This window comes from Zerene cesonia, unplaced genomic scaffold (genome assembly GCF_012273895.1).
Source record: "Zerene cesonia ecotype Mississippi unplaced genomic scaffold, Zerene_cesonia_1.1 Zces_u001, whole genome shotgun sequence".
Classification (NCBI taxonomy): Eukaryota; Metazoa; Arthropoda; class Insecta; order Lepidoptera; family Pieridae; genus Zerene; species Zerene cesonia.
This window is the reverse complement of record NW_024045131.1, coordinates 4,025,003-4,046,777: the sequence shown is the minus strand read 5'-3', so window position 1 is coordinate 4,046,777 and position 21,775 is coordinate 4,025,003. Positions and strand designations below refer to the sequence as shown.

The 21,775-nt window shown below is 35.3% G+C and overlaps 2 protein-coding genes across 6 annotated transcripts in view; one reads left to right on the top strand and one right to left on the bottom strand.

Annotated features, from left to right (window-relative positions):
* Window positions 1-7,355: 7,355 nt before the first annotated feature.
* The window catches only part of LOC119838117 (fasciclin-3), a 96,672-nt gene continuing 82,252 nt past the window's right edge, over window positions 7,356-21,775 (bottom strand). The window contains exons 11-14 of one of the 5 annotated variants that reach the window (XM_038363938.1): window positions 12,186-12,222; window positions 10,109-10,159; window positions 9,066-9,192; window positions 7,356-8,658 (exon numbers count right to left, since the gene is read on the bottom strand). In XM_038363938.1, coding sequence (XP_038219866.1) covers window positions 8,512-8,658; window positions 9,066-9,192; window positions 10,109-10,159; window positions 12,186-12,222 — 362 coding nt within the window. In that variant the 3' untranslated portion in view covers window positions 7,356-8,511. Of the gene's footprint in view, window positions 8,659-9,065; window positions 9,193-10,108; window positions 10,160-12,185; window positions 12,223-20,312; window positions 21,351-21,775 lie in introns of those variants that run through there. The other 4 variants (XM_038363939.1, XM_038363940.1, XM_038363941.1 and 1 more) reach the window with 4 other exon arrangements.
* Window positions 18,372-20,215, top strand: LOC119838119 (3,4-dihydroxyphenylacetaldehyde synthase 2-like). Its single transcript, XM_038363944.1, has one exon. The coding sequence runs from the start codon at window positions 18,745-18,747 to the stop codon at window positions 20,191-20,193; it is 1,449 nt and encodes a 482-aa protein (XP_038219872.1). The 5' UTR covers window positions 18,372-18,744; the 3' UTR covers window positions 20,194-20,215.

The window sequence follows — 21,775 nt, the reverse complement described above, 5'->3', positions numbered from 1 at the left end:
CGATGTGTCAAATTTACTTTTTTTTATGTCACATTGACATGCCCGGATACATGCATATTGGACATAATAAGTTCTGTGGGTTCTTGGCATAGGTTGATCATAAAAAGTTTTTATTGACAAAGAGAAGAAGAAGTGTAAGAGGACAAAAGAAACTATTGATTTTTTAGGTATCACGTACGATATTATAAAGTATATGTATGAAATCTTATTAGTTTTCCTAAACATTTACTATTGCATAGTGGATATGGGAAAAGGTTTTGAAATTTATTTTCTTATGTTATCTTTTCAATTATTGTAAGCTAATATTAATAAATATAGTTTCATCTTTTCTTTCCGAAATATAGTTTCATCTTTGTGCTAATTTTCATTCAAATCGTTCATTCTTAGTCATTCATTCAACAATTAGAAAGCCGTTGTGTATTTATGAATACAATTTTATTGGTATCCTTACTGTGCCGTTACAGTATATATTTAATAACATTTTACACGTACACAATAACATCGACATAGTTATGACACGAGGAACAGAAATAAAATTAAAATGCCCGTTTTCCGGCTAAGTAAAGTAAAAAATTCATCAATCGGACAAGGTATACGCCTATACAATAGAAATCCTCATCATATTAAATCGTTTAGTAGTGCTTAATTCAAAAACTATATTAAAAATGTATTGGTTCAGAGAGCCTACTATAGCATTAACGAATATATGGAAGATGACATTCCATGGAATATTGTCGCTTAAGAACCACAGGTCAGTTCATTGGCATCATTGTAATGTAAATGTTACATGTTATATAGTATCAAAATATAAAATTATTTTAAAAGAGTAACGACAGAGTTTCTTGCCGGCTCTTCTCTGTAGAAACTGCCTTCCGAACCGGTGGTAAATGTTATAACTGTGTAATATGACGATTCAAAAGTGCTTCAATAAGAAGTCTAGTTGAATGAATAAATGTTTGAGTTTGAGTTTATTGTAAATTTTTATTATCCTCTGCATTCTTTTCATAATAAAAAGGCGAACATTTAATTAAAACTTGATAGCCAATAAGAAAATATGAAGTTAATCGAAACAAATTTAAAACAGTCATGATTTTTAAATACAATAGTCAGTTACTGATATCATGTACGTAAAAAATTCTTTGAAAGACATGATTTTGTATTTACAAATTTAAGGTTTCTTTTTTATATTACGCGAAATTTTAGAAATGAAATAAATTGCGTTTCGTTTAAGTCCTTAATTTTCAAAACAAAGATGTGCAATTTGTTTCAAGATTTTTCAACCGATTTCAAAAATGAAGAAACGAGGGTGTTTGACAGTTATTTTTTTTATGCCATAAGCGAGTGACTGACTGACTGATGGTAAACGATCACCATCGCCCATAAATATTCGCAGAGGTATGCGAATGGGCTGCCCGATTTTAGGGAAAAAGGGATAAGGAAAGCAATCGACTGGACGGGTGAGGAAAAGGAAACGGGCCTCCAGGTTCCCCACTCGCCGTACGAAATACAGTAGCACGCTACTATTTCACGCCGGTTTTATGTGGGTGTGGTACTTCCCTGGTGCAAGCTGGCCCATTTCGCGCCTAAGCGTGCTCGACTCCCACACCTCTGTGCTTCACCCAAGAATTTTCTGCTTGGCGAACCGATTTCAATGACTCTATTTTAAAGGTTTCTCTGTGATTCTATATAAATTTGGTTTAAATCTTACAGTTGAAGGATAGTTCAGTTATTTGTAAAATATAATTACTTGTGCTTTTTTCAGTTGCAATTTTGAAAAATATATTGGTTGTAATTTCGAAAGATGCCACGATTAAAGACGCAAGGAAGCAAAGAGAAAAGTGAGTTTATAATTAACTAGCTGCGCCCCGCGGTTTCGCCCGCGTATTCTGTAGGAATATCGGGATAAAAAGTTGCCTATATGTTATTTCAGTTGTCCAGCTGTCTACGTACCAAATTTCATTGCAATCTGTTTAGTATTTTTTGTAATATTAGTAGGATAGGAAAGGATTTTTTGCCGGCGGCTTCGCACGCGTTCGATTCGGAGTAAAAACCCTTACCCTCCCTTTTTTCTATGTTATTACAGATGTGCTTCACCTTGAAGCATTCTATCTATTAAAAGACGACGGAAAGCGACTTTGTTTTATACTATGTAGAGATTAGCTATAACAGTAAACTTCATAGATAAATAATTAAATAGATATTAACTAGATAAAAATAGAACATGACATTTTTTATAATAGTGTTATAAGATTCAAACAAGACAAACAAAAAGACGGACATGAGGAAAAATTATAAAGTTATAAATTATAATATTAAGTGTCGCTTATCATTAGCCGACTAACTTTTTCCTGCGGCTTCGTAATAATTGTAATGTAATTCTAAAACACTTTAAGAAAAATAAAACACATATGTCTTAAGAAAGATAGAACGGAAGATATATTATGGTTCCACGGATCCCTGAATCACGGGTGGCCGAGAGGCTAGGCGTTGCTACGGTTTGGCAAAAAGTTTTGCATCCCGCCTTGTGATCAGATTATGTCTATTCTTAAAAAAAATGGTTGCCTGTAAAGTCGGTTTTACGGGCGCAGATTTTACGTGACAACGTCTTTTTCTCGGTAGAATATTTATTGATATGAATATTATTAAATTGCACAATAGGAACAAGGAATTGAATAAAAATAAGAATTGCACAAATTTTAACTATAGAAAATATTATTTGTTTACTAAAAAGACAGAGACAGAGACACAAGCACGCGCCGATTCAATGCGCCTAATTCTCTAGTGCTGCGCGCGCGGCGGACCGATCATAGTTCGGTGACTCATCGTAACGTTACCGGGCGTTACACTTTTTCATAAGTGCCTCCGAGCCGCAACCTAATTTAAGACGTTGTCACGTCAAAATTTCTCATGTAGGTGTGTTCTTTTTGCAGGCAAACCCTCCTACCAATACAGGAGAGGCTCAAAAAGCAGAGAGCGTCAAAAGACGTTGGTCTGTATGAGCCGTATTGGGAAAATGGTCATTGGGTTTTCGATAGGTGTGTGTTAATTCATTCTTTATTTAATACTAGCTTTTGCCCGCGGCTTCGCACGCGTTCATATCGCAGTAGTTTAATAGATGTTATTACAGACATAACTTTCTCTTGAATCACTCTATCTATTAAAAAAAGCCTACCAAAATCCGTTGTGCAGTTTTAAAGATCTAATCATACATATATACAGACGCAGGAAGCGATTTTGCTTTACGCTATCTAGTGAAGCTTAGACGAATGCAGTTTAAATCGCTCTGTATGTCCATTAAAGCATTTTCTTTAATTTAAGAAAAAAATTACGAGTTGCACGCCTCGGCTTCGCCCAGGAAGGCATTTATAGTATTTGAAATAATAAAAACTATTTTTTTAGTTGAGTGAAACTGCACATTGCGTGCAAATTTGATTAAAATCGGTTGAGTAGTTTAGGAGTCCATCGCGGACAAACAACGTGACACGTAATTTATTTATATTGAGATTAATACTTATTAATTTTAGCAGTGTCTGACATTGAAAATGCTAACATGCAGCTATTACAAAATTCAACTTTCTTCGTATATTCAGATGATATTTCTTATTCTGATTATATTTAATTCCTATTTTGTTGTACTGTACAAAAGGTTTCATCGTCATCGACATCATTGTGGTCATAGTCGAATCACGGTCACGGTCATTGTCAGTCACGGTCACGGTCATGGTCAAGTTCACGGTCACGGTCATGGTCATGGTCACAGTCACTGTCATTGTGATAAGTCACAGTCAAGTCATCAACATATTTATAAAAAAAGAAAATTGTGTAATGTGTATAAATGAAACATAGATGTACATTCTCAGACTAAAAGCGGGCCGAATACACAGACTCCCTTCGAATATATTAAACGTGAAAACGACAGAGAATAGAGACTGCGATCAAATCTGTCCAGCAGTTTACGAGGAGTAAGCAATTTTTTTACATTTATAACATTACTAGCTGCGCGGTTTCACCCGCGTAAGTCCGTATCCCTTAGAAATAATGGGATGAATAGTTGCCTATATGTTATTCCAGTTGTCCAACTATCTACGTACCAAATTTCATTGCAATCGGTTCAGTAGTTTTTGCGTGAAAGAGCAAAAAACACACACATATCCTAACAAACTTTCGCATTCATAATACTAGCTGCGCCCCGCGGTTTCACCCGCGTAAGTCCGTATCCCGTAGGAATAATGGGATAAATAGTTGCCTATATGTTATTCCAGTTGTACAGCTGTCTACGTACCAAATTTCATTGCGATGGGTTCAGTAGTTTTTGCGTGAAAGAGCAACAAACACACACACATCCTTACAAACTTTCGCATTTATAATATAAGTAGGATGTTTTAGATACGGCAAGATATGCGCCCAACGGTTCGCGATAGGAAAATTTGAGAGGTTACGGTGGAATTATCGGTTCCAAGAATTCGACAACATGTGCTATTTGGAGTTAGAAAACTGCAAATATAAAAAGAAAAGTAAGTTATGATGAACTAAAGAACTTATGGAGTTAGCATTGCCTTTAAGAAAATTAAACAAGTTACTTGAATTATGTATTATCTTTATTATATTAGCAAGTGAAAATAAACCTTTAAGAATTAAAGACTTAAACGGACGGGAGACTGAACGTCAGTCTCCCCGTGACCACGCTCGCTGTGAAGTGTTCGAAACGTCGGGTTAATAATATAATGAATAAATCGCGTTTAAAATCCGTTTAAAAGTCTTTAATTTCTAAATGTATGTAATTGTAATACTCGCGTAAAATCAAACACAAGAAAATACTACGTGCTTTTTAAATTTATGTCTCAAGCCAAGTGTGTTCCTAGTCATAGATAATGTTATCATTACAGAAACAGATTAATAATAAATTATAAGTGAACGCCACAGACTTTTAGCTTTATTTGTATTTCAACGTTTATTAATGTTCTAATGATTTGATATACATTTTCAGTATATAGTGAGTACAATCAATTAATTCTATAAATAACCTATTTAATATTGTATACTAGCTGTGCCCTTGGGCTTTGTCCACGGCCAAAACGTTACATCAATAAACATAAAGTAGCCTGAACATCCCGGTTATAAATGCGAAAGTTTGTCTGTCTCTACACGCCAAACTGAACCGATTCAGTTACAAGTAATTCGCCGCGGCTCCGCCCGGTGCCGTAGGTTTACATATCTGACCGTGTGGACTTCGTTTTTTTATTCTTGACAGCTATTATAATATTTCATTGAAATCTGAAATCAAAGTCTCTTGAGTGTTATAACTAACATCAATTTCATAAAACATCAACAAAAATCTATAGTTTCTCATAATATACGAGGAGTCATTTGTGCTTTGTATGTATATTGTAATATTATCACACAAAAACTGCGGTACCGATTTCAAAAATCCTTTCACTATTTGAAAGCTGCATCACTGAGTTACATAAGCTATATATTTACCCTGAGTGAACAGGTAGTAATTTATTTAATTTATTTACACCATGAGCTGGCATCTGAGCTGATGGTTCGCCTGATGGTAAGCGATCACCGCCCGTGAACAGAGCAGTCAATGTGCTGCCCGCTATCAATAGGTAAGCGATAATATAGAAAGGATTGATGACTGAAAAAAACGATTGGCTTGGGAAGGGTGAAGAAAAGGAAACGGGTAATAAAGCGCGTTTAAAACCAGCTAAAAAGTATAAAATTCCCAGCTTGGTATCCATTACATCGCGGCAGCTGCCCAGAATTATCCCCGAGGTCCACACATCCAACAAACGGTAAGGAAATATTAAAGCGAATGACCATGTGGTTGAGGAATGTTCCTTAAATGTTTTAACTAAGCTAAGTTAAATATCATCTACAACCGACTTCAAAAAATGAGGTACATACTACAACGAATTTTTCTGTTTTAAATTTTTGTATTGAGTTTTGTAAGCAAATTTATAATTTATATGTTAGTATATAAATTGTGTATGGATTAAAAATGTATTTTTTATCACCCAATCAGCACTTTTTTTATTTCTTTATAGTGGCTTTTATTTATAGCAAGTTGTTTTTTATATACAAAATATTATTTTAAGAATGTTTTACATAATTTATTCCTATCCTTAGTCGGCTCTACTTAGTCTAAGACTTACATTTTCAGATATTATAATTTTTATCTGCATAAATAACATGTTTTTACTACGACATCGTATGATGAGGTGAGGACCTCAGACTTCGGACCTCAGACCAAAGGAGCGTGCTGAAATAAATAGATCTTTCAATTTATCTGTACATGTGGATAACATCACCACTGCTACACGGCGAAGGAAAACATCGTGAGGAAACCGGCATGTCCGAGAATCAAAAGTTCGACGACATGTGACATCTGCCAACCCGCACTTGGCCAGCGTGCTGGATTATGGCCTGAACCCGCATAGGAGGCCTGTGTCCCAGCTGTGGGAACATATATGGGCTGATGATGATGAATCGATATCGCATCTATTAATATAATACGATATTGCGGTCGAAATTCAATCAAAGTTCACACGTTTAGTGGACGCCCCCTTAGCATAAAATAAAACAAACTTTATACTTTAATTAATTTATTAAGATAACATTAAGTACCTAAGTTTAAAGTATAAACATACGAATCATCCAGAATAAATAAAGATATACATTTCATTAAATATAAGATACGATAAAAATTCATTTATTTCATAAAATATTAACCTTAACTTGCCTTATGGACTTGATTTTTGACATTATCTCATAAAAAGAGTTTATTTATTTCCAAAATATATAACATTTCTTGAGATATCTAGTGACAAACCTTATAATAAACGCGAAAGTTTGTAAGTCTGGATGTTTGTTACTCTTTCAGGCTAAACAGCTTGTCGTATCTGTATGAAAATTGGTACAGAGATAGATTATATTATAGTTTGGATTAGCACATAGGCTACTCTTCACCCGGCGCGAGTGACGCCGCGGGATACAGTAGTGTGATACCCAAAACATTTTGTTCCGATTAAGAAATGTTAACAATTACATTCTAGACTGGAAGAAATATTAATACTAGGTGTCCGCCTGCGGCTTCGACCGTTTCAATAAAGTCCAATCGTTTATCGGATCTGAAACTGTGTTTAACTGTAAATTTCATCTAAATCGGTTTAGTGGTTTGGGCATGAAGAGACAACCAGACGGTCCGAGTTACTTTTTCTCTTCTTATATTATTTCACTTTCTAGCCACATGACTAAGTTAAAATGATAATAAAATTTATAAACATAGAATTTCTTATGTGCGTAAATAGGTTAAAATTATTCGAAAAAACCATAATACTAAAGTAATTATATAGAGCTGTATATTATCGATTTATTATTAAAATATAAAATACCATGCTATTAGAAACACTTAAGTTAATGCATTTTTCTCATAAACTTACTTTCATTTCATTTAAACATAGTAAATAATTTTTAATATTTCAATTCATTATTTAATTTCTCATTAATATATTAATAAAAAGTAGATTTTTATACAGAAATATGCATCATCCTTATTTATAATCGCAAGTAATTAAAAATAATACTTCATAAAAGGTACATAGAAACAGCGAAGCACCACGCAACCAAAAACAAATAAATCTTAAAATAACGGACGGAAATCAAATCATTAATAAACTGTTTTAAATATATTTGTACCTCATCAAAAACAGTGGAATGAAATCTCTACGGAACCCTGTTATTCTCTTACAATATCTAAAAAAATGTCTTTATTCCTCAGGTCTGAGTAAACAAAGTTATAAATAATATTAATAATTGAACAACTGCGGCCTTGTCATCAAACTTTTACTTTAAAATGAGGGTAGATTTTGAAGAAATGTATTTATATGGGATAGCGCGTCATTATGACGCAAGTCTTTAATCAGAGCGGACGTACGTTCGTTAAAATGATTAAACATTGATTATGTAAAGTTAGATAAACTGAGACATTAAAATACACTTATGAAATAACTAATACAAAGAGATTTTCGTTCTTGTATACTATGTAATTATGGCTTAAATTATAATAATTAGGATCTTTAACGAACACGAAAGCATAATATATCATCATATAATATCATTTAATAAACATTTGTATTAAAAGGCTAAATTTCTTAAATCTAAAAATACGATTAAAATTATATTTTCTTTCTTATGATAATGGTAATTGTTAAAAATATGAGATTACGAAAACTTACCTAAACATATAAGATTTTCATGCTTTCCTTAACTACATTGTTTCAAACGTATCTCTATAAAAGGTATGCGAAAATTTGTAATTTAATTTTAGTCGATAATTTCCCAATTCGAATCGTCAATCTTAACAAACCGGTGGTTCAATTGTCATAAATTTAATTACGGTGCGTCGAAAACCGTTAAAAATCGTAAATTCCGTGCAAAATATCAGATTTCTTTGTTTATGCATAGAGTAAGAACGGTGTAGACGCACCATAAAGTACAGATGATAAATTATTCTTTATCCTCTTTTATCTGTGCTGGTTGGTCGGTATAAACTATTTCTGCGTACTCTGTGGATGGTGGAGGCGGCTTCTCCGCGGTTTGATCGCCGAGAGCTAGCTCCGCGTAGACCACTCCTTTCTTCTCTTCTTCTGCTGGCTGGAAAGGAATTAGAAATATTAATTTATGTGGGAGTCACAAATTTGGGTTATTATTATGAATAGTGAATTTAACTTCCATTTAATTAGAGTAAATTGAATCTATCCAGGAGAAATAAATAAATGTATGAATTGTTCAATTATACAGTGACTGTAATATATAACCCTCTTTAATTGAGTTATATTTTTTGTTTGTTAGTATATTTGACTTATATTTACATTTTCAAGCGACTTATATAAATGAGGTTTTCAATTCAACTGCTTTTTTTTCGATTTATTCTTTGAGAACTTTCTTTATTTTATTTGAAAACTGATGTCTGCGGTTAGGTCAGTAAAGAGTTAGAGATCGAATTGACAACCTCCTCTCTTGAAGTCGGTTAATAATATAAAAAACGAGTGTATACTAACAGTTTCAGTATCAGGCGCGGGAGTGGCCTGCACACGGTCTCTGCCGAGCGGCAAGGCGGCGCGCACGCGGGCGCCGAGCGCGCTGAGGCGCGAGCGCTCGCGGCCCACCGCGCTCTCTGTGTCGCTACTGACAAATGGTTTTATCAGCTCCGTGTCATGTACGCTATTGTCGTGTTACAGCTCCATATTACGTGCGTGATGTACAAAACCGGAAGCTGTATTTGCTGTAACAGCTCTATGTGATGTCTCATGCAATTTGGTGTTAACAGCTCTATATCATTTTAGGTTAGGTTGTGCAGTTAGTTCTACGGTGTGGTTACTATACATTGCCTTTATAATATTGGTATTAACAGCTCTATAATACATAAATGTGTTTTATTAATTTACTTTGTTGTGTTAATTAAAATAGTTATTTAAGCACAAACAATTGTCTATACAGTATTTTTTTGTTAGAAAACACGCTTATTTACTTGTGATATGACATACGATAAAAAAAATCGAAATGTCAGAAAATAGGCGGGAAATTTTATTTCGATTCTTTATACATTTAATAACATACAACACATGCAAACTAAAATAAAGGATTATTAACAAATAAGGCGAGGCGTCGGAACGAGAGATAAGATAGGTCAAAACAGCTCAATCGAAATTGATAAGTATTTTACAACTAGAACATTGGAACATGACTAGTTCTCAGCTTAATATACTGTTAATAACAATACTCTATTATAATTATACATACTGTAAAATTGTCAATTAGATCATAATCACGCGCAATTACAAGTTATCGAAGTGTGACACTTGTTTACAATTTAACGCATTATTTTTCGATAGACTTCGCGATATCACTATATGATCGTTCCGTCTATGAAAACCTCATCAAATAGCGTTGCTTGGTTCCATAGATATAAGCGTACGGACAGACAGCGGGAAGCGCTTTACCATAGATAACATAACTATCTTTATTATGTAGTTATATATATTTCTCGTTCAACACCTCGCCGTGTTAGTTCAGTGGCCATGCAGTATATTTGGTTACATACGGTCGCGGGATCGTGTCCCCAGCCTCTATAAGCACTACACCAGCCGCCGCCCTTGCGGAAACACCAGCTATTTACACGCTGTACAGTGCTGACATAAATGTGGGAACGCATTTTGTGCCGACTTCAAAGAAGAGCGTCAAATTGACTGTTTTTTGTCTGTGGTAATACTTTTGTCTGTGGTAAAACTTTTGTCTGTGGTAAAACTTTTGTCTGTGGTAATACTTTTGCCTGTGGTAAAACTTTTGTCTGTGGTAAAACTTTTGTCTGTGGTAATACTTTTGCCTGTGGTAAAACTTTTGTCTGTGGCAATACTTTTGCCTGTGGTAATACTTTTGTCTGTGGTAAAACTTTTGTCTGTGGTAAAACTTTTGTCTGTGGTAATACTTTTGTCTGTGGTAATACTTTTGCCTGTGGTAAAACTTTTATCTGTGGCAATACTTTTGCCTGTGGTAATACTTTTGTCTGTGGTAAAACTTTTGTCTGTGGTAAAACTTTTGTCTGGCAATACTTTTGCCTGTGGTAATACTTTTGTCTGTGGTAATACTTTTGTCTGTGGTAATACTTTTGTCTGTGGTAATACTTGTGTCTGTGGTAAAACTTTTGTCTGTGGTAACACTTTTGTCTGTGGTAATACTTGTGTCTGTGGTAATACTTTTGTCTGTGGTAATACTTTTGTCTGTGGTAATACTTTTGTCTGTGGTAATACTTTTACTTACTTACGATGATTTTGAGGATTCTTTATTCGGCTACTATGCCCATTTTTTAATTATAGTGTACTACGGTATACGGGTTTACGCGGGTATAACCGCGGAGCGCAGCTAGTTCATCATAATACAACCACAATCTATTACTAGACTTATTTATCGCTGATGGGAAAGCTTACCATCAAACAATTATTTCTAGGGTTAATTTAATTACTTCTATTACTCAACGGGTATTTATGTATGTATGTTTGTGTTTTCAAGGTGTCTGAATGACTGGAATATAATAAAGAACTATAACTGAAGATAAAATGTTAATTTAACCGATGCGTTCCATTTTTTTGTCTCGCACTGTACTTCATGTTTCACATTCATTATAAACTATATTAAGTTGGCATACAAAATTGCTGAACCGATTTCGATGGAAATTTGTTGAAAAGATTTTTAACAGTATCTTTGTACTACACGCACAAAGCCGTGAGTTTAAGCTACTAAAGAATAAGGTCACTTTTTATTAGAAAGAAGCCAAAATTAATATAATCTATCTACATTATATTAACAGTTAAAAGAAAATTTCTTACTAATAATCTTACAAATATGTTTTAACAGTTCTTTGTTAACCGACTTCAAAAAACTGACACGACTAAATTTCTTCTTTTCGTTTGTTACATTTAACTGAGTGAACTGATTTTGATGATTCTTTGTATATTTGGTAGCTTAGGCGAGGTCTCATTTAGATTTGATCTAAGTCAGAAAATTTGAAGCCGGTTAAATTTTTTTTATTAAAAAACAAATTATTCATTACGTGTTGAACAAAAATATATTATGATTATATATCAAATTAATACCCCATAAAACCATAGAGTAGTTAATTTACAAAAATTTATATTTTAATTTGCAAAAACAAAAAACCAATCCCAATAAAACTATCTCAAAAGTCATTTTAATCAATCTTTCTAAATATTAGTCTATCTTTGTAAATAAGGCGCGTTTCCTTCTCCTCACCCTTCCCAGTACATTCCTTCTATCCAGTCGTCAATCCTTTCCTTATCCCTTACCCCTTAAAAGCGGGCAGCGCATGCGCAGAGGCACAACCTCTGCTCTGTTCACGGGTGATCGCTTACCATCAGCCGAACCACCAGATCCAATACCAGCTGTTACTGTGTTGTTTAGTGTAAAGCTCGAGAACGGCTCGACCAATTCGGCTAATTTAATTTAACATTTTTTAAGGCATAAGGAAGGTTCTTAGAGAGAAAAAACGTATTTACAGAGAAGTCAGGGCGGACCACTACGTGGTTATAGAAAGATTGATTATAAAATATTATAATAGAGATAAAAGAAGAGAAGAGAGGAGTAGAAGAATTGTCTATACTTACGATTCTCCAGAACTCTTTCCGTGTTCACGACTCCTCGCTGTAATTAAAGATATAATCATTGGAAAGAGTTTTACCAACATATAAAAAAAAATATTTATTAGTCTAACTAAGGAGGACAGTGTGAAGTGTATATCACAAAAAATAGAGTGGTTTAAGCGTAAAGAAGAGACGGACAGACATTTTCAACCGACTTTATAAAAAGGTTGTCAATTCGACTGCTCCTTTGTTTTGTTTATTACCCCATATCTTTTAACTGGATGAACCTATGTTAACGATTCTGTTTTTATTTGAAAGCTGGTAACTGCAATGTCCCATTGCAATTTGATCAAGTTCTGACAAATTGAACGTAGTTTAGTTTTTTGTTTAAAAATAATTACAACTTAATGTGTGTTAAAGCAGTGGTGGCTCAGCGGTGAGAACCTCGGACTTCAAAATCGATAAGTCGGGGTTCGAGACAGGTTGAGTGTGCAGGAAATAAATTGATAATTCAATTTATCTGCACATGTGGATAACATCACCACTGCTTAAAACGGTGAAGGAAAACATCGTGAGGAAACCGACATGTCCGAGAATCAAAAGTTCGACGACATGTGACATCTGCCAACCCGCACTTGGCCAGCGTGCTGGATTATGGCCTGAACCCTTATAGGAGGCCTGTGTCCCAGCAGTGGGAACATGTTATGATGATGATGTGTGTTAGTAAATATTGTCTTTCTTTCTTTCTTTCTTAATAAATTACACGGAAATCATTATAACATGCGTTATTACGTTAAATCAACAACAAAATGTGTTTATTTTAAAACTGACAATATAATGTAATTTGAATTTGAACAGCTGCCGCGGTCATATGATATTACAATTTCTATCTGCATTAACCGACTGCGACCTTTTATTAATACTTATATTATATAGCTGAAGAGTTTGTTTGTATGAACTAATCTCAGAACTGCTCGTCCGATTTGAAAAATTTTTTCACTGTTAGATAGCCCATTTATTGAATGACTATAAGGCTATATATGTACCGCGGGTGAAACCGGGGCGGACCGCTTGTGAATAAATAAAATTGGATTGTCTGTTTGATATATTGTTGTAACAGCTTTTTACTAAATAGATATACGAAAATATTTCTGTTTGCAATTTTTATTTGTCTATTTGCGCCGGCTTATCTCTGAAACCGGTTGGCCGATTTTGACGGGATTTACAATAGCAGATAGCTGATGTAGTAATGAGTAAGTTGGGCTACTTTTTATAATGATATTCCCACAGGAACATTGGGATTATAAGGATAATGTCGGGACGCAGCTAGGTAGGAGGTAGTATCTTTCTACTATCTACTACCATAAGACTTGGCTGGCAGCGATTCAAACAACACCGGTACAAACATACAAAATACAGTCGAATTCATAACCTTCTTGTTTAATTTGTGAATTTGTAGGGGGAGATCTACTGAACCGATTTTAATAATACTTTTACTAAAAAGCATGTTATCTGCGAGTAACATCTCTTCATCACCACATAGTATAAAACAAAGTCGCTTTCTCTGCCCCTATGTATGTTTAAATCTTTAAAACTACGCAACGGATTTGGATGGGGTTTTTTAATACATAGAGTGATCGATTAGGAAGTATATACGTATTAAATAACATCTATAAAACTACTTCTCCGAATTTAACGCGTGCGAAGCCGCGGGCAAAAGCTAATATTATAAATGCGAAAATCTGCCTGCCTTTTGATTCCACTTAAACCACTGTACCGACTTAGATGAAGTTTTGTACAGAGATACTTTGTGACCTGAATATGGACATGGGATAGTTTCATCACGAAAATCAGGCGAGGACAGGATTACTGCGGAATAAATCTCGAAGTGTCTTATCCTTAACTAGCGGTCCGCCCCGGCTTCGCCCGTGATACATATATAGCCTATAGCCTACCTTAATAAATGGGCTATCTAACATTGAAAGAACTTTTCAAATCGGACCAGTAGTTCCTGAGATTAGCGCGTTCAAACAAACAAACTCTTCAGCTTTATAATATTAGTATAGATAACGCGAGCAGAGCTGCAGGCTCAAGCTATTAGTTCATATTTTATTTTATTTTTATTCAGGTTCAGTCAACTAACTGCGATAAGGGCACACGGGGCCCTAGCCCAGGACCCCCATCATCATGGGGCCCCCGGAGGACCAAGAACCTTCCATTTCTGTCAAGCACTTTTTTCACAAAAATATCTAATTAAACAATCGATATAATTAATTCTTAAGATAAGCACTTCTAATCTCCAAAAGGACCCCAATGGTTACGTGCCCAAGCCTCCCCCCCCCCATAGGTTCAGACGGCCTAGCCGGTAGTCCGGGTAGACTTTTATCGTAATTGAAACAATATAAACTATCCCACCTTTTACGTTGGATCAAACTGCACACAGTGTGCAGATTTGATTGAAATAGGTTGAGCAGTTTAGGAGTCCACAACGGACAAACAACGTGACATGTAAATTATATATGTTATGAAATCAAATACTCACGTGTTTTATTTAGTATCTATTTGTTAAGCAATAAAAAAATCATTAGCATAGCAAACAGATTGACGTATAATGAGAAAAAATAAACTCAAAGTAAATGAAATAAACAAATAAAAAATATCTAAAATAAATATATTAAATACAAATAATATGCCTACAGAACCTTTTTGACATTGGTTAAAATAAAACAAAGTGTTCTTACATAATAAATACTTTTATTGGATAACGTACTGGTCTATACAATCGTTAAAATTCCACTAAAACTGATCTAGCGCGTCCGCAGCTATCGAGAGGTTATTTTTTTATGAAATTGTTACGTCATTACGACAGTTTTTTTGGTTGTGACATGGCAGTGACTTTAATTAAAATTGCAAATTACTACTAGAACGTTAAAAAAATAAAATCTTAATACAAAAAAATACTTAAATCACATGGATGGTGACTTATAGATAAATTAATTTATAATATTGAAACATATATAGTTTTTACATTTATTATTTCATACGATTTTGCAACATTGCCATAAAAAAAATCATATTTGAGCAAGAAAAAATTTGATTATATTGAAAAAAAAAACTAAAAAAAAAAAAATTTCATATCATTGCAACATCGTATATGACATTAGAAAGAAACCTTAACTTAAAATTAAGTTTAAGTGAGCTAACTTTTACAATTTATATACAAAAAATTAAGAATAAAATACAAAAAAAATGGTGGTACGAAAACATTACATACCTAAATGTACTTATTCAATATAAATTCATCGGAGAAATACAATATAATTTGCATGACGCAAAAACCTTCATTATTTTGTGTTCGTCTGTTTGTTAAATTGTTACCTTAAAAACTAATTTTGTATAAAAAATGATTTCAAATGATTCAACAACTTATTATATTTAATTTTTAGTTTTATAGCATTGAAATGCCTTATAAATGAGAAATTTTGAAAGAATGGAAAAAAATTGATGCCTATATATGCCCTGCGTTTCTTGCCTACGCTTAGGCAGGTTCGAATCCTGCCTCGTGATCAAATTTTTTCTATTCTTTCAAAATTTCTCAACTTATTATATTTTAATCTTTTTGTGCAAGATCTTCTTTCTTATTTAGAAAGAGTTATATAATAAATCTTAAATATTGAAAGTAATGAATGTTTTTGCCTCGTTATACTATTTTGACCCGACTGCGATAAGTGGTAAGGTAATGTTTTTAGTGCGTGTATGTATGTACGTTTTTCTCTAACACACCCTACAGCCGAAACTGCTGTACGGTTTATGACATGAGGTGTCGTTGTAACAATCAGAATTGTTCTAATGACATAGGCTATATAAATTTGCAAAATGGCGCCCGCAAATAAAAAAGGGGATAAAAGGGGTAGGTGGGGGGGGGGGTTACTTACTTAGATCGTAAATTTACTATTGCAATGAAACAAAAAATAAGCAGTCGGGTCGTTTGTTTGTATTATAATAATTATTGTCGAGAAATAAAAATCCACAAACCCATAAATTCGACAAACCAATGAGACAAACGTGTTAACCACTGTTTAAACAACACCGGAATTAAACTTTCTACATGGGAACTTAAACTTAGATTAACCAAATTATAATTAACTGGTGACCCATTGTATGTATGTTATTTGCTTATTTGTTTTCCATTTGATAACTTATTAAAGATTTATAAAACGGTGTTTACAAGTACAAAGTTTAAGTAAGCATTAAGTAATTAAGTTATATTCGATGTGACGTCACAACATACAGTGAGATTCTTATAACTAATTAAGTTTTATCAAAGAGAGTATAGAAATTCGATTTAAAAACAGTTTATGAATGATTTATTAAATTTTTTCTATATACGAATTAACTTTAAGTTTAAGCAAGGCCAAGTTAAGTCTTGAACTTGGTTTGTTTTAGGACTCCTATGCTTGCCCATCCAGATTCTAGCCTGCAATTAAAACAAATCGTTTTATAACTTGTGTCTTGACCAATTAAGAAAATAGACGTGTGACAGCCCTGATAAAACATCATTTAATAAAAAAAGCTGTATTTATATTTAATTAATTTAAATAAAAAATATGTATACTATATACAAAAGAGTATTATATTATATATTATAGGTAACTAGGGTAGTTAATTTTGCATTTTTTTTTAATTCTTAATTTAAATTTGACGATAGGGTTGGCAACACAAGTTTATTAATAAATGTTTATCTACCACCAGAATTTGTTAATGATTTGCGATAGTGCAGACAAATCACTCACGTGCGAAAAGGATGATGTGTGTATAATTTTGGGGCGAAACATTGCGAATCGGGATATAGTGATAGGACAACGAGAAAGAGGATTTTTTTTTGTTTGTTTGTACCCTAAAGGCTCCGAAACTAATGGTCCGATTTTGAAGTTTCTTTCACCAAAAGAAAGCTACATTACTCCCGAGTGCTATAGGATACTTTTTACCCCGGAAATGTACTACGGGCAAAGCTGGGACGAAAAGCTAGTAAATATATACAGTAATAGGTTACCCGGCAAACGCTGTTCTGCCCGATTCTAATCATGACGGCGTATGAAAAATAGATTTTGTCCGTTTCTCAGACCTAACGGATATGCACACTTTTCATGAGAATCGTTGCAGCCGTTTAGGTGTATGGTAACTAACATTATGACACGAGAATGTTATATAAAGCGATATATTTAAACATAAGGACATAAAAAACTAGCGCCCATCTTACTTATATAGCCTATGTCACTCAGTGAAGTTACAGCTTTCGAATGGTGAAAGAATTTCTGAAATCGGTCCAGCTATTTTCCTCTTAAAACGTACGTACGTTACGTAAATATTAATTATGAAATGTTCTCTGTGTGTAATTTCCTTGTAGTAACGATTAAATAATTTTAATTAAGACAAATAACTATTGAAGCCCGCAATCAGAGTCTTTTGAATGAAACGTTCAGCAAATAAGGAAAAATATGAGGGACAACGTATGTTACGTGGATGAAACTGCAGGTAGTAGGTATATAGAACTTTCTAGAGATAAAGATTTGATTATAAACTAGCTGCCCGACCCGGCTTCGGCTGTAGTATGTTTTCCCCCCATAAACTTCTTTGAGCCTTGACACAATAATTAAAAAAGATAATTCGGATTGGTTGAGCCTACTAGTGATACTAGCTGTAGCCCGCGGCGTCTCTCGCTTGGTACCCGGGTGATAAGAATATGTGATAATCCAGACTATAATCTATCTCTGTACCAAATTTCATACAGATACGATGAGCTGTTTTCGAGTGAGAGAGTAACAAACATCCGTACATCCATACTTGCAAACTTTGGCGTTTAATAATATTATATAATATTAGTATGATTATTTTATCTTTTTGGATATTATCCATTTTACAATAGTTAATATAGATAAATATAAAGATTATAGATATATACAAAGAATATAGATATATACATAAATTTGACAAATACAAATAAAAGCATTTACAAAGAATTTAAATGTCTGTTATATAAAACTGCAATCACGCATTAAGTCTACTTCACATATTTCATTGTTCGATTAATACAACTAGCTGCGTCACGCGGTGGCGCCCGTGCAAATGAGTTTTCTGTTTTATATCGCATATTTCGGAATATCAAAACTGTTACTCAGTGAACGTTTCGTCAAAATCGGTGTAGCCGTTAAAAAGTAGACAATAATAGTTAAAAAAAATAAACCGTCGTTTAATTATCAGATCTAGACTAAATTTCAAATGGACCACAGGAGAGGCTTGGACGAATATTTTTTTTATAAAAGCGGATTTATATAAAAAAGAATCTCACGTTCATTGACTCTGAGAACCTCCTCCTTTTGAAGTCGGTTCAAAATAGTAGAAAAAGAATTAAGTATATGTACCTTACATACATATACATTTAGTAACAGGCGGATATTTTAATATTACAAACAGACACTCTAATTTTATTCACAGGTATATAATATACGAGATATTGATACAGCTGCACAGGTACTATATAATCAGTTCAGCCAGCTCTGCCCCATTACGACGACACCAAGAGATGGACTCCCAACAGTTCAGAGAATTCGGGAAAGCCGCTATCGACTACATAGCCGACTATTACGACAATGTTAAAACGCAGCGCGTCCTGCCTTCCGTTCAACCTGGATTCCTCATAAGCCAACTGCCAGAAAACGCGCCAGAAGGACCGGAAAATTGGCGGGAAGTCTTCCAGGATTTCAGGGAGCTGATCGCCCCCGGTGCTACGCAGTGGCACTCCCCGCAGTTCCACGGATACTACCCGTGTGGGACATCCTTCGCGAGCATTATTGGAAGCCTGCTAACCAATGGCCTGGGCAATGTGGGCCTCACATGGGTAGCCAGTCCGGCATGCACGGAGCTGGAAGTAGTTACCATGAACTGGCTGGGGAAGCTGTTGGGTTTGCCAGAGGAGTTCTTGAATTGTTCACGCGGCCCCGGGGGAGGTGTTATACTAGGGTCGGCTACGGAGGCCATGTTCGTTTGCATGTTAGCAGCTAAGAGCAAGATGTTCCATAGCTTGCGAAAGCTGGATGATAATTTAGATGAGCATCAAACTAAGACGAAATTCGTGGCGTACACGTCGAATCAGAGCAATGCGGCCGTTGAGAAGTGTGGTATACTCGGATCTATGAAGATGAGGCTGTTGAAATCCGACTCCAACGGGAGACTGCGCGGTGATACTCTGAGATGCGCTTTCGAGGAGGACAAAGCGAATGGCCTGGTGCCTTGTTTTGTCGTCGCTACGCTGGGTACAACTGGGATATGCGCTTTCGATCCGCTATACGAATTGGGTCCAATATGCAAGGAATATAACGTTTGGATGCACGTGGACGCTGCGTATGCTGGTGCTGGGTTCATCTGCCCAGAGAATAGGTATCTCATGCAAGGTATGGAGTACGCCGATTCATTCGACGTCAACGTCCATAAATGGCTTCTAGTTAACCTCGATTGTTCGGCGCTGTGGGTGAGAAATGGTTACGATTTGATCCGAACTTTCGACGTGCAGCGGGTATATTTAGATGACGTCAATATGGACCTACGCATACCAGATTACAGGCACTGGCAGATGCCGTTGGGACGACAGTTCAGGTCGCTCAAACTGTGGACCGTCATGAAGATATATGGGGCCGAGGGCTTGAGAAAACACATTAGGAGTCAAATAAACTACGCCAAGTACCTCGCGAAGTTGGTGAGAAGTGACGAGCGATTTGTCGTTGATCCAGAACCTTCTATGGGCCTTGTGTGCATCCGTTTGGTCGAAGGGGACAAAATGACTAAGAAACTACTGAACAATCTTGTTGAATCGCGTCAGACTTTCATGGTGGGCGCGTATCATCGAAATCGGCTCGTCATACGAGTAGCTATCTGCTCCCAGTTAACAACGAAAACCGACGTGGAAAACAGCTGGGCCATCATCAGAAATGAGGCCAGTAAATTAATTATGAGCGATATTAGCGATAAGTATTAATTTTACAATGGCAAGTTAACTTAGAAATAGATTAAGTATTTAATTAAATCATTCATAAACATTACAAAAATTTATAAACATCAATTGGGCTGATAACTATCTAATGTATATTTGTTTAGTCGTGATGACAATAAATTCATTATAACTAAATACGAATTATTATCTTCGAGTTTATTATGTGTAAGAGATTACATTATGACTTTTTAACCTGTAGTGTCAAAGAGAGCTTAACTTCGCACATACATGCAAAATGGTCAATGAAATAAAAAGGTTTAATTTGAAAGCTTTTTATCAAAACATAAAAAATTATATAATAGCAAACAATTATTTATTTACAAGCACATATCTTAACCAATTCGATAATAGATTTCAATATAATTTTTTATTTGTCACGTGTATTTTAAAAGACGTTCTTTTAGTTCACACATAAAATAAACATGGCGGCAGTTGGCGCCAAAAGTGTGATCGATTTCAAAGATAATAATTCGTGGTACGTATTGGCAGATCGAACATTTCGATTAAATATATCTGAATATAATCGATTAACAAGGAAACATCTACCAATACTGAATACATGTTGGTACAGGGTACTCCTTAGGCGACACGTAACGGCAAGCTTGACAAGCCCGCATGACCAAATGGCTTGATTCGCTGCAGGCTCGTCGACCCTACTTTGAACGTGGATTGATCGTAAGCTGTCTCTGAAGCATCTATAAAATTCGAACAATCAACGTACAAACTAAATTTCTCAATAAATTTTCCAAACGTCAATCTATATTATATAATCTTTAAAACATTTGAATGATGAATAAAATTACACGTTACGTCACAGCTGAAGCGTGCGATTGACACATAAAAAACCGCGTTAATCGAATTTGGCGTTGACAGACCACAGAAAAAACAACGCAAACGCAACGGTCATACAAAATTTGACGTTGACATATGACAGCTCGCCGCACGACAGATGAAACGTGACGTTGACAGCTGACAGCTCGCCCCGCCGCTTACAAACTAAACAGCCGTGTCCGGTTTCTTCTCGGGGTGCTTCCCGTTACCGATGTACTCGTGATCGTGGCTTGGGTTTTCCGCGCCGGCGTCCTCGCGCGGCGGGAGGGGGGCCTCCGAGCCGTCCGGTATGTCCGTGCGGTGCGACCGCCCTGTACAATGTTGAGCGATCAAGAGCCGGCTTTTTTAACGATCTTATTGATAGATGGATGTGCTTTTAAATTGTCTAATTGGGTACAAATTGAAGGAACTATTAAGCCCCATTTTCATGGTGAACATTTGTTGAGCAATGTGTCTTTTTTAATGTCATAGCGGGCAACTGAGACGGTAGGCGATCACCACCTCCCATGAATATGCTTTTAAGGGGTAATGTAAAGAATTGACGACTGGAAAGGAGGAATGGACCGGGAAGGGTGATGAAAAGGAAACGGGCCTCCGGCTCCCCCTAGGATGCTACTAATTTAGGCTTTCTGTGGGAGCGTGATGCGAGCTGGCACGATTCGTGCCGAAACGTGCTCGACTCCCACATGTAAATGGCGGCATTCTTTGTCGCGATTGATAAGACATGTTGAAACGT

Bases quoted from the DNA above. Each gene is read 5' to 3' on its own strand.
- LOC119838119 (XM_038363944.1), top strand. From the start codon at position 18,745: ATGGACTCCCAACAGTTCAGAGAATTCGGGAAAGCCGCTATCGACTAC.